This window comes from Pongo abelii, chromosome 5 (assembly GCF_028885655.2).
Source record: "Pongo abelii isolate AG06213 chromosome 5, NHGRI_mPonAbe1-v2.0_pri, whole genome shotgun sequence".
Lineage (NCBI taxonomy): Eukaryota > Metazoa > Chordata > Mammalia > Primates > Hominidae > Pongo > Pongo abelii.
Window position 1 is genome coordinate 32513518 of NC_071990.2, and position 17125 is coordinate 32530642.

General features: G+C 40.5%; 1 protein-coding gene and 1 long non-coding RNA gene across 13 annotated transcripts in view; one reads left to right on the forward strand and one right to left on the reverse strand.

The window, feature by feature from the left end:
• The window catches only part of LOC129059915 (uncharacterized), a 185799-nt gene that overhangs the window by 53150 nt on the left and 115524 nt on the right, over positions 1-17125 (forward strand). The window lies entirely within an intron of this gene.
• TSBP1 (testis expressed basic protein 1) overlaps positions 1-17125 on the reverse strand; it is an 89843-nt gene that overhangs the window by 17449 nt on the left and 55269 nt on the right. For 3 of the 4 annotated variants that reach the window (XM_063725206.1, XM_063725205.1, XM_063725204.1), the window contains 6 exons: positions 16465-16485; positions 15837-15857; positions 7422-7445; positions 7091-7114; positions 6270-6290; positions 5648-5668 (listed from right to left, as the gene is read on the reverse strand). In XM_063725206.1, the coding sequence (XP_063581276.1) occupies positions 5648-5668; positions 6270-6290; positions 7091-7114; positions 7422-7445; positions 15837-15857; positions 16465-16485 (132 nt within the window). The remainder of the gene's footprint in view (positions 1-5647; positions 5669-6269; positions 6291-7090; positions 7115-7421; positions 7446-15836; positions 15858-16464; positions 16486-17125) is intronic. The other variant, XM_054557360.2, reaches the window with a different exon arrangement.

Genomic DNA, 17125 nt, shown 5'->3' on the forward strand with positions numbered 1-17125 from the left:
TATGATTTGCTTTTTAGTGTCTGTTTGTCAGCTTACTACAATGAGTTTTGGCACATGTAAGTGTGTGTGTGTGTGTGTGTGTGTGTGTGTGCATCTGTCTGTGTGTTTTAAAGTTATCTAATTTCAACTTTCAGTGGACCATTTTGATCTGAGGATTTATGTCTCTTTTCTTCTGGAATGTTATCAATTATTATGTTTAAAAGTATTACTTGACATTTATTCTTTTAATTCTCTCTTATCAAATTCCTACTACACTTGACCTCATTCTATTTACAGCTCTTCTTTTTCATATTTTCAATATCTTCTGTGTATTATTTTGAGCTGAGATTTTCAATATTTTCCATGTACTATTTTGAACTGAGATTTCCTCAGTTCTGTCTTCCAGTTTACTCTTTTAAATGGTGATTAATAATATTTAAATATTATTTACATATAGTTACATTAGAATTTTATATATTATCTAACCATTGTTTCAATTTTAATAACTTTTTTATTTTCAAGATTTCAGCTTGGTTCTTTTTTAAATCTGCCTGTTCTTTCTTCAAACTATCTTTCAAATATATATACATATATATATATTTCTTTTTTTATCTTTTTAGAAAGGATAGTCTTTCTTTTATTCCCCAATAGGTAAGCCACAACCTATCAGAACTCCAGCCTTTCGTGGCCTTTTCATGCTATACTAGCTGTCATATGCCGTATCAGCTGCCTTACCGTTTAAAATTTTATTATCTCCTTCACCTCCTCCATTTAGGCATTTCTTCCCTCCTATCTTATCAAGGTTACTCATGACATTCATTTTGCAAAATTCCTTGTCAGTTCTTACTCCAAAAATTTATTGCTTAGCTGTTTTTGATGCTGTTGTTTATTTTTTCCATATTGAAATCCTATCTTCTCTTGAGTGCTGTGAGACCCCCCCTTTACTGGTTCTCCTTCTTTCTCCCTGCTCACAACTTCTGTATATGCTTAGTTAGATTTTTGTCATTCTAAATTTCTAAAACTGATTAATCCTTACTCCTTCATTTTTACATATACCTTTGATTATCTAATTTAGTCCAATCATCTTAAATGTTACCTATATGCTGATTACTGTCTAATTTATTTCCCACCCAATCTCTCCCTAAATCTTCAGACTCAAATATTTAATTGCCTTTTGATATAGAGTATATGCTTGGATGGGGAACAGAATGTTTAGTGGGATTTTTCTTGTTACTCCCAAATTGACAAGTAGGATCACAAAGCTGAGGAAAAAGAGGTTATAACTTCCCATTCCCCTCCTCAGTAAACTGAGGTGAGACAAGTCCTCAGGCGGGATTGCAGCATTGCCAACTCCATAATTAAAAGGGAAAGGATTCTTGAGGCTGTGCAGTGCAGAGGTGCTGCTCGCTGGCCTTGACAGATGATGGCCAAATTAGCTTTCCTATCTCAAGTGTCACCCTTTTTCCAAGACAACATAAGCAAACAACTGTAAAGGGCAGGAGATTTAAGAGTCTTTAGAGTTGTGAGTAGTTAACAAAGGAATGATGTTGTAGGGGAGGAAGGAATAGTGCTTTCCTTTTCTGAAGGCAAATGAGTAGCACTTTGAGATTTGCTTACAGTGATTGGGGGTATTTGTGAGAAAGGATGTGTGACAACCCATCTCCTGGTTGAATAGTGGATTTGTTGATTTGTTTTGTGCCTATCTGAATGAAGGAAAATAAAATTGGAGAGAGACAGTAGTGCAGAGTGTCCTTGTTCTGTGATAAGGATCCTTGAGCTTGCTGAGGGTTCAGTGGGCAGTGCAAAAGACATCCTGGCTTGAGTCTTCTTGCTAGGATGTCACTCAAGTGGGTGGCCTACTTGGTAAGGCCATCTCTACAGTACCGGCTATGAAGTATATTGCTGGAGAGGGAATTGAGGGGCTCTGGAATAGGCAAGACTAGAGTCAGTACTCCCACATCAGAGACCATGCAGTGGAACCTCAGAGCTGGTCGAGTTCTTGTAGGTTTCTCCAAAGAACTCAAATACGTATTGTGCAAGACATATGGATGTCTGCTCTAGATGACATCAAAGGGCAGTCAGTCCCAGGTTCTCAGAGAAAAGAACCTACAACTAACAGAGGAAGGAGATTGCATACCCCAAATCCATCCTCTCAGCCTCAACAGTGGGAATTATAACAACAGTGGGAATTATAGCAACAGTGGGAATTATAGCAACAGTGGGAATTATAACAACAGTGGGAATTATAGCAACAAGGAGAGTGGGCAGGAAGGGGAAGCACATTGTACTTCTCCTCCCTATTCTGGGTCAGTGTGCCTGAGACTGGCCACTAGGAGAGGAGAGGGTTTTAAAGGGGGTGGCTTGAGCATTTTAAATAATTTAGCATAACTAGAAAATTATGGGTTCTAAGACATCATTAAGTCACAGGAAAGAGATACGTGGCAGAGAACATGCTTGAAGCTTGGTAAGGTCAGATTATTTAATTAATTAGTCCTAAATGTCCCAGGCATCTAGAAGCTAACATATGCAAAACTGAACTCACAATAGCATCCTATAAATCTGCTCTTCTTCCACGCTACGTAAATCAATAAATAGTCTCATTCGTCAAGTTGCTTAGACGCCGAGTCTAGGAGTAACCCTTGGTGTCTTCTTTTTCCCTTAAAATCACATTCAGTCGAACAGCAGGCCCTGTTGGCTTTGCCCCCAAAATAAATGAAATCTGAAGACCTTCTTCCCACTTCCACTCTGATCACTCTCTCCTTGCCACACTCACCTTTAGTTTCAGCCTCTTAACTGGTCTTCCTGCTTGCTCTCTTGAGCCCTCACTCTCACCCCAGTTAATCCTCCACAATAATAGAGTGATCTTTTAAAATTATAAAGTAGACTCTATCATTCCCCTGCTCAAGACCTTCAGTTGCCTTTCATGACAACTAGAATGAAATCTGCAATTTTTATTAAGGACTGCAGGGCCCGACATAATCTGGCTCTTGTCGTTCTGGCCCTACCTCTTGCTCTGCCTCCTTCTTTCTAGCCTGGCTGGCTGTTTTGCATCCCCATAGCAGGCCTGTGCATGTTGTACTTGTTCATTTTGCCTGACGCACACTCCGCCTTCTATACCATCTTTCTTTAGTCTGTTACTCTTCTTATTTTTCTACATGAATTTATCTGCCTGACATTGACTATATGTTTACTTGCCGTTATTTGCTTGTTTTATCTCAACATATAAACTCCTTAAGTGCAAGGACTTTGTCTTGCTCATGGCTATATTTCCAGTGCTTAGGATAATGCCTGGCCTACAATAGGCCAATATATATTTGTTGAATACATATATTTTTTAAAATGCATTAATATCTTTCAAGATTTTTTCTTTTAGTGTTTTACTTGTTCAGTGCTGTTAGGTTTCTTATTTTAGTCTTCTTCAGATTGCTCTAGTTATATTTCTCTGGGTTGGAATTCTCCAATTTGTTGGGGCTTGTGAGGTATCACTCACATGGTGCTGGATTTTCTCATAGATTTCATAACTTTTAGTAGTTTCTTATTCCTTGGGTGCTGTCTTTCGTGGATATTCTATGATATAAATACCCTGGGTTGTGGATCCCTTCTTGGTGGCTATTGTCCTAACTTCCTGGGTACACTGTCCCTGAACCAGATCTCAGCTGTTTTGACTTGGAATATTATGCACATTGCATGGGTAGCACACCTCCAGCAGGGCTCTGCACCCTGGACAGATCTAACTCTGGACCTGTGTGGGTGGCTCTGTTTTCATGCTTGGGGCAGATGGGTGAAGATATTTTGGCTTCTCTGCATGGGGAGGCAGTGTATTTTCTGCTCCTGGCTTTACTCCGAGTGGTGTAATTCCAGTTTTCTATATGTTGTATCTTGAGGCTTTGTCTACCATCTGGGAGCAGGTGTTGAAACCCTACCTTTGTTCCCGAGGCAAAGCTGCTACCTCTGTTTCCTCATCCCCTCACCATTCCTCCCAAGAATTTAACTTTAGCTTTCCTTTATTTATATGTGTTCCTATATTCCATTTCTGCTCCTTGGAAATCACTCTTACCCTCCTTCTTTATGCTTAGATATGGCTGTGTATTTTTCATTTAAAAATATTTCCAGCCAAGACTTAACCAGCCAAAAATGAGGTGTTATAACCCCTAGTTACTCTGGCATTCATTTTTTCTCTCTCCCTACCCCTCGGGTCTTGGATTTTTACATTATTTCCCTGCCCATCCTCTTTGATGACTCCTCTGAAAGGACACTATGCATTCAATTTGGATTCTGGCTTGTAATTTCTAGCTGTGAGACCAATAATCCCTTCTCCTGAACTTTGGTGGGCCTTGGTCTCTGTTCCCAATTATAGGGCCCATGTGCAAACATAGACATCTGGAATTTCCAGCTTCATTCCTGGGTCTCAACCACTGAGTATGTATTTTCATCTGTGCAGTGAGAATACTTAGCTGATCAGCCTCTTTGCTCAGGCTTCAGAAGGGTATGTGGATGGGGATTTTGGAGAGACACTAATAATTCTTTGTTGACAGTTCTAATTCTTTTCACTCAAATACCAATGTCTTTGTCCTAACATTATTGAAATTAGTAAAATGTTGTTATTATGAAAACTATATCCAGAGTGTGTTTAGAAGGAACTGGAGGAGGATATATAAGCATATTTGAAATCTGTTAGAATGCCATAGATGTCTTTCATGTTTAAAAATTGGAAACTTTTACCTACTATCTGGATTAAGTGAGATGGTTGGACAACTCTAGATGTGAATTCTTGCATGAAGAGGTTGGCTGGAGCTGGGCAGCAGCTACCTTCTTCAGACTATGTGTGTCCTCCCAGTTTTACACAGTTCCCAGGAGACTCACCTCACCTCACTCATTTACTGACCTGCCTGGGCTCTTTTGGCATCTGCGTTTTTAACCTTGACAGGAACTTTGGGTTTTAATATTAATGTGATTTAATTTCAGGCTGAGGAATCTTAGCTGATATTGGGTTTGCTTAAATCCTGTGTAACTGAGATTTGAGAACCAGATTTGCATTTTGGAAAACTAGGACACAGTATGAAAGGTGATTTCACAAGTTCTATATTAAATATCATCATTATCATTGCTTGATCTGGTTTAAATATTGAGTCACTGTTGGTATGTGTTACCTTGGGAGTTGTGTTTAGAACTAAAATAATGGGGCTGGGCGTGGTGGCTCACACCTATAAACCCAGCACTTTGGGAGGCCGAGGCGGGCGGATCACTTGAGATCAGGAGTTCGAAAACAGCCTGGCCAAATAAGGAAACCCTGTCTCTACTAAAAATACAATAATTAGCTGGGCGTGGTGGCTTGCACCTGTATTGCTAGCCACTTGGGAGGCTCAGGCAGGAGAATCGCTTGGACCTGGCAGTGGAGGTTGCAGTGAGCTGATATCATGCCACCGCACTCCAGCCTGGGTGACAGAGTGAGACTCTGTCTCAAAACAAAACAAAACAACCCTAAAATAATGGGAAATATTACAGTTATGAATCAAAAAGTTTGTCTTGAAGTCCTAATCTGGAGGACTTTGGGTAATGTAGAAGCAAATGAATATGAGAAACATGAGTCTCAATCTTTTGGATACTTAGAAGTAGAAACATCTAAGATAAATCTCCAATATGACCAGCTGAGAAATAAAGAACTTACTTGCAGTTCTCCGTGAAATTACTAAAAAATAAGCAAAAAGAAATCCATTTAATTTTTCTCAAATGGAAAAAACATGGCATTATCTAACCTATTTTGTTGGAGTCTGTGAGGGGAGGACTTGTGTGGGCAAAGAAGGAAGCATTCCAAACCACCCCATAGATTAGTTTTAGATTAGTTTTACAATGCAAAACTAGATGTAAGATTAGGCAGTGATGATGTAGTGAAGTCAAAAGTAGGGTTTCCTTAAAGGCCCTCTTCATTTACTGGACCCGACAGCTTTGGGTATAGTCTCAGGTAGAGACTGCCGTATCTTTCTGTTTCCTTTGAATAGCATTATAATGTCTGAGAGAACACTGAAAGCCTCTCTCCATTTAAACATCATTATGGATTTCATCTCTCAATAATTCTGCCTACCTGTTATTTGATAATATTGTTCAGTTTATTATTGATGAATCCTAGCTTAGTCCCTCTTTTAATTAGTGTTTAAAAAGATTCTCTGTAATATGGACCATGTAGGGTAATAAGGAAGCAAGGGAAGAATGGGAACCGCAAATCACTTTGACAGAAGTGAAGTGAAGTGGACCAAAGAGAACCAAAGTAGAAAAAGACATGTAGTACTTACTTATAGGTGCTGCCAGCTGACCTAAAAAAATTAGATATCAGCGAAGATTTGTTTGAAAGGAACAAGTTTCCTTCTAGGGAGAGATATTTGTGTTGGGGAGAATCTTGGTAGTCACACAGCTCTGGGTGACAATGGCTAATTCTCTGTTAACAGCTCCAATTCTTTATGACTATGCATTCTTGGGTAAGTATTTGGGTCAGTTTCTTATCTCTCACAAAGGGGTTAGTGGAGTGATTCTAAGGATTAAATGGGATAATGTAATTAAAGCACCTATATAATTCTATAGGAAGTGCAAAGTACATATGTGTTTGAAATCATGTAAATGTAAGCTTCCTTCCCAGGGAGAAGCTAGATAAGCAGAGGGCAGAGGAAACTGGGAGCTTTGAGTCAGGTAGCTGCACACAGAGTTAGAAATGAGCAGGGTAGGCTGGGCTCGGTGGCTCACGCCTGTAATCCCAGCACTTTGGGAGGCTGAGGCAAGCGGATCACGAGGTCAGGAGATTGAGACCATCCTGGCGAACACTGTGAAACCCTGTCTCTACTAAAAATGCAAAAAAATTAGCCAGGCTTAGTGGTGGCGCCTGTAGTCCCAGCTACTCGGGAGGCTGAGGCAGGAGAATGGCGTGAACCTGGAGGGCGGAGCTTGCAGTGAGCCGAGATCACGCCACTGCACTCCAGCCTGGTCAACAGAGCGAGACTCCGTCTCAAAAAAACAAACAAACAAACAAAAAGAAATGAGCAGGGTAGGGACAGGTCTCTAAGCCTTATAGAGAACAACAAGAACAACAACAGAAAACAGTAGAAAAAGAAATTGAATTTACCATGGGGTGTTGAAAATGGACCAGCTGAAAAACAGAGAGGTATTTTAGGAACCATTTTTTCTTCCATGATATTTTCCTTTCTATGTAGAGAGTTTCTTCTTGGTAGGTCGTTATAACAATAGGGAAAACTTTCCCTTTGGTATTCATTTACTTTTAATATGAATCAGCAGAATATGAACTTTCAAAAAATCACTAATAACTTCATGGAATTTTGATGACGGTACGGTTAAAGTATTAGAAAAGAAAAGTATGCACCCCAATCCCAGAAATCTTAACACTACAGGCAAAGGAGAGATTTTAGGACCCCACAATTGTGAAAATATGGACTTACTGATGGCAAGTGGAATGGATCCAGCTGGTGAATAAAAGAGAGAAAATTATCTTTTTCTTTACTTGCTTGTTCAAATTGTTTTTCCATTTGTGATTTCCCTCATAATGCTGCATTTTAAACTACTGAGAAACTTTCCCCTCTGCTCTCTATTTTTAAATTAAATAGTAAAGTTTTGTTTTTTTCCATATGATATGAATTGGCTCTGTGTCATCACCCCAATCTCACCTTGAATCCCCATAATCCCCACATGTCAAGGGCAGGACCAGGTGGAGGTAATTGAATCATGGGAGTGGTTTCCTTCATGCTGTTCCTGTTATAATGAGTGAGTCTCGCAAGATCTGATGGTTTTATAAGTGTCTGGCATTTCCCCTGCTTGCACTCATTCTCTCTCCTGCCGCCCTGTGAAGACGTGCCTTCCACCATGATTGTAAGTTTCCTGAGGTCTCCCCAGCCATGTGGAACTGTGAGTCAATTAAACCTCTTTTCTTTATAAATTACCCAGTCTCAGATATTTCTTCATAGCAGTCTGAGAACGGACTAATACACCATATAATTATTTAAAAATTGAGATAATGATGGGTCACGTGAAAGCAAGACATCAAGGAAATAGCAACTTCAAGCCACTAAAATCTTTAAATGGTCAGGGAGATTTTCCTCAGATATCTTTGCAAAAATCATTATCAATTCTTACTCCAAATATTTAATGCTTAGCCGTTTTTGATGCTGTTGTTCATTCTTTCCATATTGAAATACATCTTCTCTTGAGTTCTGTGAGACCCCCCCCTTTACTTGTTCTCCTTTCTCCCTGCTCACTCCTTTTCTATATGCTTAGTTAGATTTTTCCCTTATTCCAAACTTCTAAAACTGATTAATCCTTACCCCTTCATTTTTACATACATCTTTGGTTATCTAATTTAATCCAGTGGTCTTAAATATTATCTATATGCTGATTACTGTCTAATTTATTTCCCACCCAATCTCTCCCTAAATCTTCAGACTTAAATATTTTATTGCTTTTTGATATAGAGTATATACTTGGATGGGGGGCAGATCGTCGAGTGAGACATTTCTTGTTATCTCCAAATTGACAAGTAGGATCACAAAGCTGAGGAAAAGGAGGCTGTAACTTCCCATTCCCCTCCTCAGCAAACAGATGAGACAAGCCCTCAGGAGGGATTGAAGCATTGCCAACTCCATAATTAAAAGGGAAAGGATTCTTGAGGCTGTGCAGTGCAGAGGTGCTGCTCACCGGCCTTGACAAATGATAGCCAAATTAGCTCTCCTATCTCAAATGTCACTCTTTTTCCAAGCCAACATAAGCAAACTACTGTAAAGGGCAGGAGATTGAAGAGTCTTTGGAGTTGTGAGTAGTTAACAAAGGAATGATGTTGTAGGGGAGGAAGGAATAGTGCTTTCTTTTTCTGAAGGCAAATGAGTAGCACTTTGAGATTTGCTTACAGTGATTGGGGGTATCTGTGAGAAAGGATGTGTGGCAATCTACCTCCTGGTGGATTTGTTGATTTGTTTTGTGCCTATCTGAATGAAGGAAAATAAAATTGGAGAGAGACAGTAGTGCAGAGTGTCCTTGTTCTGTGATAAGAATGCTTGAGCTTGCTGAGGGTTCAGTGGGCAGTGCAAAAGACATCCAGGTCACGCGAGTGCTGGGAAGGGAAGAGCTTGGTTTCTTTAAATAATACAGGAATTGGGGAAGTGCTGGGTAGAGAAAGGCGGGTCCCTGGCTAAGGCTCCATCTCCACAGACCTAGGTGAGGACAGGCCCTCCCGCTTTTGCACCCAAATGTTGCATTTCCCAAGACCACCCTGGCTCACTACACCCCCATCCTGGGCCTGTAAAAACCCAAGACCTTAGGGGGCACACACACAAGCAGCTGAATGTCATGAGGAACACTTCCGTGGAAGAAGACACAAGCCATTGGTCGTCAAGAGCATGCCAGCAAAAGAGCACGCCAATAGGCACCGGGAGGCTGGCAGGCCATCCACCAGCGGAATGATGGGGCATCTGTCCAGAGCGGCTGGAGAGGAGTTGGGCCACAGAGCAGCTGGACTCCAGGGGTAAACCATCTCCCTTCTGGCTCCTCCATCTGCTGAGAGCTACTTCTACTCAATAAAATCTTGCATTCTCCAAGCCCATGTGTGATCCGATTCCTCTGGTACACCAAAGGCAAGAAACACAGGGATACAGAAATTCCTCTGTCCTTGTGATAAGGAAGGAGGTCTAATTGAGCTGGTTAACACAAGCCACCTACAGATGGCAAAATTAAAAGAGCAAAACTAAAAGAGCATCCTGTAACACATGCCCACTGGGGCTTCAGAAGCTGTAAAAAGTCCCACCTAGACACTGCCATGGGGTCAGAGCCCCTCAGCCTGCCCATCTGCATGCTCCCCTAGAGGTTTGAGCAGTGGGACACTGAGGAAGCGAGCCACTCCCCATCACATGCACTGCAAGGGGGACAAAGGAACCTTTCCCATTTCACAGGCTTGAGCCTTCTTGCTAGTATGTCACTCAAGTGGGTGACCTACTTGGTAAGGGCATCTTTGTAGTACAGGCTATGAAGTATATCGCTGGAGAGGGAGCTGAGGGGCAAGACTAGAGTCAGTACTCCCACATCAGGGACTATGCAGTGGAATCTCAGAACTGGTCAAGTTCTTGTAGGTTCCTCCAAAGAACTCAAATATGTATTCTGCAAGACATTTGGGTGTCTGCTCTAGGTAACATCAAAGGACAGTCAGTCTCAGGTTCTCAGAGAAAAGAACCTGCAACTAACAGAGGAAGGAGATTGCATGCCCCAAATCCATCCTCTCAGCCTCAACACAGTGGGAATTATAACAACAGTGGGAATTATAGCAACAAGGAGAGTGAACAGGAAGGGGAAGCACATTGTACTTCTCCTCCCTATTCTGAGTCAGTGTGCCTGAGACTGGCCACTAGGAGAGGAGAGGGTTTTAAGAGGGGTTGGCCTGAGTGTTTTTAATAATTTAACATGATTAGAAAATTATGGTATGCTACCAGGCTACCGTAAGCAAAACAGTATGGCACTGGTAGGAAACAGACACATAGATCAATGCAACAGAATAGAGAGCCCAGAAATAAGGCCACATGACTACAACTATCTGATCTTTAACAAAGCTGACAAAAACAAGCAATGGGGAAAGGGCTTCCTATTCAATAAACTATACTGGGATAACTGGCCAGCCATATGTAGAAGATTGAAGCTGGACTCCTTCCTTACACCATATACAAAAATTAACTCAAGGTGGTTTAAAGATTTAAGTGTAAAACCCAAAGCTATAAAAACCCTGGAAGACCACCTAGGCAATACCATTCTGGACATAGGAATGGGCAAAAATTTCATGATGAAGACAACAAAAGCAACTGTAACAAAAGCAAAAATTGACAAATGGGATCTAATTGAACTAAAGAGCTTCTGCCCAGCAAAAGAAACTGTCAACAGAGTAAATAGGCAACCTACAGAATGGGAGAAAATTTTTGCAAACTATGCATCTGGCAAAGGTCTAATATCCAGTGCCTGTAAGGAACTTAAACAAATTTACAAGACAAAAACAACCCCATTAAAAAGTTGGCAAAAAAAGGGGATAGACACTTTTCAAAAGAAGACATACATGCAGCTCACAAACATATGAAGAAAAGCTCAACATCACTGATTATTAGAGAAATGCAAGTCAAAACCACAATGAGATACCATCTTGCACCGGGCAGAATGGCCATTATAAAAATGTCAGAAAATAACAGATACTGGGGAGGTTGTGGAAAAAAAGGAACAGTTTTACCTTGTTGGTGGCAACGTAAATTAGTTCAACCATTGTGGGAAACAGTGTGGCAATTCCTCAAAGACCCCAAAACAGAACTACCATTCGACCCAGCAATCCCATTACTGGATATATGCCCAAAGTAATAAAAATTGTTCTATCATAAAGAAACACACGTGTGTTTATTGCAGCACTATTCACAGTAACAACGACATGGAATCAACCTAAATGCCCATCGACGATAGACTGGATAAAGAAAATGTACATATATACCATATAATACCATGCAGCCATAAAAAAGAACAAGGTCACGTCCTTTGCAGAAACATGGATGGAGCTGGAGGGCGTTATTCTTAGCGAACTAATGCAGGAAGAGAAAACCAAATACCACATGTTCTCACTTACAAATGGGAGCTAAATGACGAGAACACATGGACACAGAAGGAAAAAACATGCACTGGGGCTTATTGAAGGGTGAAGGGTGAGAGGAGGGAGACGGTCAGGAAAAATAACTAATGGGTTCTAGGCTTAATACCTGGGTGATGAAATAATCTGTACAACAAACCCGCATGACACAAGTTTACCTATATAACAAACTGCACATGTACCCCTGAACTTAAAACTTAAATAAAAATAAAGCAAGTTGATACTATTTATCATAATATTTCCTACAAGTAAATAAAGGAAAGCTAAAAAAAGCCAACCAAAGATATAATGAAATATTATTTGGCCATAAAAGGAAAAGTACTGCTGCATGTTACCATGTGGATGAACCTGGTAAACCTTATGCTAAATGGAAGAAGCCAGTCACAAAAGACCTCTTATTGTTTGATTCCATTTATATGAAATGTTCACAACAGCTGAATCTATAGAGACAGAAAGAAGATTAGTGGTTGCCTGGGGCTATGGTGTGGAGAGGGTTTTGGGTTGGGGGATAGTGGGAAGGGATTGCTAAACAGAGTTTTTCTGGGGGGTGATGAGTATGTTCTAAAATTGATTCTGGCGATGGTTGCACAACCCAGTGAATATACTAAAAAGCATTAAATTCCACACTTTAAATGAGTGAATGGTGTCATATGTGAATATCATCTTGTAAATAACAAAGATAAAAAAGATAAAATTATGGGTTCTAATGCATCATTAAGGGACAGAGAGGAGATATTTTCCAGAAAACATACTTGAAGTCTGCTAAGGTCAGACTATTTAATTAATTAGTCCTAAATGTCCCAGGCATCTAGAAGCTAACATATGCAAAACTGAACTCACAATAGCATCCTATAAATCTGCTCTTCTCCGCTACCTAAATCAATAAATAGTCTCATTTGTCAAGTTTCTTAGACCCCAAATCCAGGAGTAACCCTTGGTGTCTTCTTTTTCTGTTAAAATCACATTCAATTGAACAGCAGTCCCTTTTGGCTTTGCCCCCAAAATAAATGAAATCTGAAGACCTTCTTCCCACTTCCACTCTGATCACTCTCTCCTTGCCACACTCACCTTTAGTTTCAGCCTCTTAACTGGTCTTCCTGCTTGCTCTCTTGAGCCCTCACTCTCACCCCAGTTAATCCTCCACAATAGTAGAGTGATCTTTTAAAATTATAAAGTAGACCCTATCATTTCCCTGTTCAAGCCCTTCAGTTGCCTCTCATGACACCTAGAATGAAATCTGCAGTTTTTATTAAGGACTGCAGGGCCCGACATAATCTGGCTCTTGTCATTCTGGCCCTACCTCCTGCTCTGCCTCCTTCTTTCTAGCCTTGCTGGCTGTTTTGCATCCCCATAGCAGGCCTGTGCATGTTGTACTTGTTCGTTTTGCCTGAAGCACACTCCCCCTTCTATACCATCTTTCTTTAGTCTGTTACTCTTCTTATTTTTCTACATGAATTTATCTGCCTGACATTGACTATATGTTTACTTGCTGTTATTTGCCTGTTTTATCTCAACATATAAACTCCTTAAGTGCAAGGACTTTATCGTGCTCATGGCTATATTTCCAGTGCTTAGGATAATGCCTGGCCTACAATAGGCCAATATATATTTGTTGAATACATATATTTTAAAAAATGCATTAATATCTTTGAAGATTTTTTCTTTTAGTGTTTTACTTGTTTAATGCTGTTAGGTTTCTTATTTTAGTCTTCTTCAGATTGCTCTAGTTATATTTCTCTGGGTTGGAATTCTCCAATTTGTTGGGGCTTGTGAGGTATCACTCACATGGTGCTGGATTTCCTCATAGATTTCATAACTTTTAGTAGTTTCTTATTCCTTGGGGGCTATCTTTCGTGGATATTCTATGATACAAATACCCTGGGTTGTGGATCCCTTCTTGGTGGCTATTGTCCTAACTTCCTGGGTACACTGTCCCTGAACCAGATCTCAGCTGTTTTGACTTGGAATATTATGCACATTGCATGGGTAGCACACCTCCAGCAGGGCTCTGCACCCTGGACAGATCTAACTCTGGACCTGTGTGGGTGGCTCTGTTTTCATGCCTGGGGCAGATGGGTGAAGATATTTTGGCTTCTCTGCATGGGGAGGCAGTATATTTTCGCTACTGGCTTTACTCAGATGGGCCTGATTTCAGTTTTCCGCATGTTGGATCTTGAGGCTTTTGCTGTCATTTGGGAGCAGATGTTGAAACCCTACCTTTGCTCTTGCTCCTGAGGCAGAGCTGCCACCTCTATTTTTTCATCCCCTCACCGTTCCCACCAAGAGCTTAACTTTAGCTTCTTCTTACAATGTGTTCCTATATTCAATTTCTGCTCCTTGGAAATCTTACCCACCTTTTTTATGCTTAAGCTTGGCTGTATATTTTTCATTTATAGATATTGCCAGGTAACACTTTTATTTTATTTTAAATTCAGGGGCACATGTGCAAGTTTGTTATATAGGTAAACTTGTGTCATGGGGGTTTGATGTACAGATTATTTTGCTACCCAGATATTAAATCTAGTTATTTTTCCTGATCCTCTCCTGCTCCCACGCTCCACCCTCTGACAGGCCCCAGTGTCTATTTTTCCCCTCTGTGTGTCCATGTGTTCTCATCATTTAGCTCCCATTTATAAATAAGAACATGAGGTATCTGATTTTCTATTCCTGCATTAGTTTGCTAAGGGCAATGGCCTGTAGCTCCATCCATGTTCCAGCAAAGGACATGATCTCATTCTTTTTTTGGCTGCATAGTATTCCGTGGTGTATATGTATCACATTTTCTTTATTCAGTCTACCATTGATGGGCATTTAGGTTGATTCCATGTATTTGCTATTGTGAATAGTTCTGTGTTTAACATAACTGTGCATGTGTCTTTATGATAGAATGGTTTATATTCCTTTGAGTCTATACCCAGTAATGGGATTGGCCAGCCAACACTTAGCTATCCAAAAAGCAGGTGATATAATCCCTAGTTACTTTGGCATGCTTTTTTTTATCCCCTCGACTAAGATGATATATGGATCCAAGACCCTATATATCTACTGGGTCTTGGATTTTTACATCTTTTTCCTGCCCATACTCTCTGATGACTTCTCTGAAAAGGACACTATGCATTCAATTTGGATTTTGGCTTGTAATTTCTAGCTGTGAGACCAGTAATCCCTTCTCCTGACCTCAGGTGGGCATTGGTCCCTGTACCCAATTATAGGGCCTATGCCCAAACATGGGCATATGGATTTTGCAGCCTCATCCCTGGGTCGGAACCATTGTCTCTGTATTTTCATCTGTGCAGTGAGAATACTTAGCCAATCAGCCTCTTTGCTCAGGCTTCAGAAAAATGTGTGGATGAGGACCTTGGAGAGACACTGGCTAATTCTGTGTTAATAGCTCCGATTCTCCTCTCTCAAATACCAATGCCTTTGTCCTAACATTATTGAAATGTGTAAAATGTTATTATGAAAACTGAATCCAGAGTGTGTTTAGATGGAACTAGAGGGGAGTATATAAGTATGTTTGCAATCTGTTAGAGTAACCCAGATGTCTGTCATGTTTAAAACTTAGAAAATTTTACCTACTCTCTGGATTAAGTGAGATGCTTTGGCAACTCTGGATCTGAATTCTTGCATGAAGAGGTTGGCTGGAGCAGGGCAGCAGCTACCCTCTTCAGACTATATGTGTCCTCCCAGTTTTACACAGTTCCCAGGAGACTCACCTCATCTCACTCATTTACTGACCTGCCTGGGCTCTTTTGGCATCTGCGTTTTTAACCTTGACAGGAAATTTGGGTTTTAATATTAGTGTGATTTAATTTCAGGCTGAGGAATCCCAGCGATGTTGGGTTTGCTTAAATCATTTGTAACTGAGATATGAGAACCAAATTTGCATTTTGGAAAAGTAGGACATAGTGTGAAAGGCGGTTTCACGAATTCTCTATTAAATATCATCATTGTCAGTGCTTGACCTGGTTTAAATATTGAGTCACTGTTGGTATGTGTTACCTTGGAAGTTGAGTTTAGAACTAAAATAATGGGAAATACTACAGTTATGAATCAAAAAGGTTGACTTGCAGTCCTAATCTTGAAGACTTTGGGTAATGTAGAAGCAAATGAATATGAGAAATATGAGGCACTTAGAAATAGAAACATCTAAGATAAGAAAAATCTCCACATATGACCAGCTGAGAAGTAAAGCACTTACTTGCAGTTCTCTGCGAAATTACTGAAAAATAAGCAAACAGAAATCCATTTAATTTTTCTCAAATAGAAGACACATAGTATTATCTAATATATTTTGCTGGAGTCTGTGAGGGGAGGACTTGGGTGGGCAATGAAGGAGGTATTCCAAACCACCCTATAGATTATTTGGTTTTAGATTAGTTTTATAATGCAAAACTAGATGTAAGATTTAGCAGTGATGATGTAATGATGAAGTCAAAGGTAGAGTTTCCTTAAAGGCCCTCTCCACTTATTGGACCTGAACAGCTTTGGGCATAGTGTTGGGAAAAGACCACTGGATCCTTGCACTATAATGTTTGAAAGAACACTGAAGGTCTCTCTCCATTTAGACATCATTTTGGATTTCATCTCTCTCTCTTTTTCTCTCTCCACCCTCCGGAAAATTCCTCCTACTTGTTATTTCATAGTATTGTTCAGTTTATTGTTGATGAATGCTAGCTTAGTCCCTCTTTTAATTAGTATTTTTAAAAAATTATAGGGCAAGCAGGTTAATAAGGAAGCAAGAGAAGAATGGGAAACTCAAATCACTTTGACAGAAGTGAAATGAAGGGGACCGTAGAGAACCAAGGAAAAAGAGATGTTATACTTACATATGGGTGCCACGGGTGGACCTAAAAACCAAATTAGATATCAGTGAAGATTTCTTTGAAAGAAACAAAGTTCCCCCCAGGGAGGTATATTTGTGTAGGGGAGAATCTTGGACACCTTTCTGGGTCCAAATTATGATTCTATGACTATATATTCTTTTTTTTTTTTTTTTGAGACGGAGTCTTGCTCTGTCACCCAGGCTGGAGTGCAGTGGCGAGATCTTGGCTCACTGCAAGCTCCGCCTCCCAGGTTCATGCCATTCTCCTGCCTCAGCCTCCCAAGTAGCTGGGACTACAGGTGCCCGCCACCATGCCCGGCTAATTTTTTGTATTTTTAGTAGAGACGGAGTTTCACCATTTTTTAGCCAGGATGGTCTCGATCTCCTGACCTCGTGATCCACCCGCCTCGGCCTCCCAAAGTGTTGGGATTACAGGCGTGAGCCACTGTGCCCGGCTGACTATATATTCTTTTTTTTTTTTATTATACTTTAAGTTTTAGGGTACATGTGCACAATGTGCAGGTTAGTTACATATGTATACATGTGCCATGCTGGTGTGCTGCACCCATCAACTCGCCATTTAGCATTAGGTATATCTCCTAATGCTATCCCTCCCCCCTCCCCCCACCCCACAACAGTCCCCAGAGTGTGATGCTCTCCTTCCT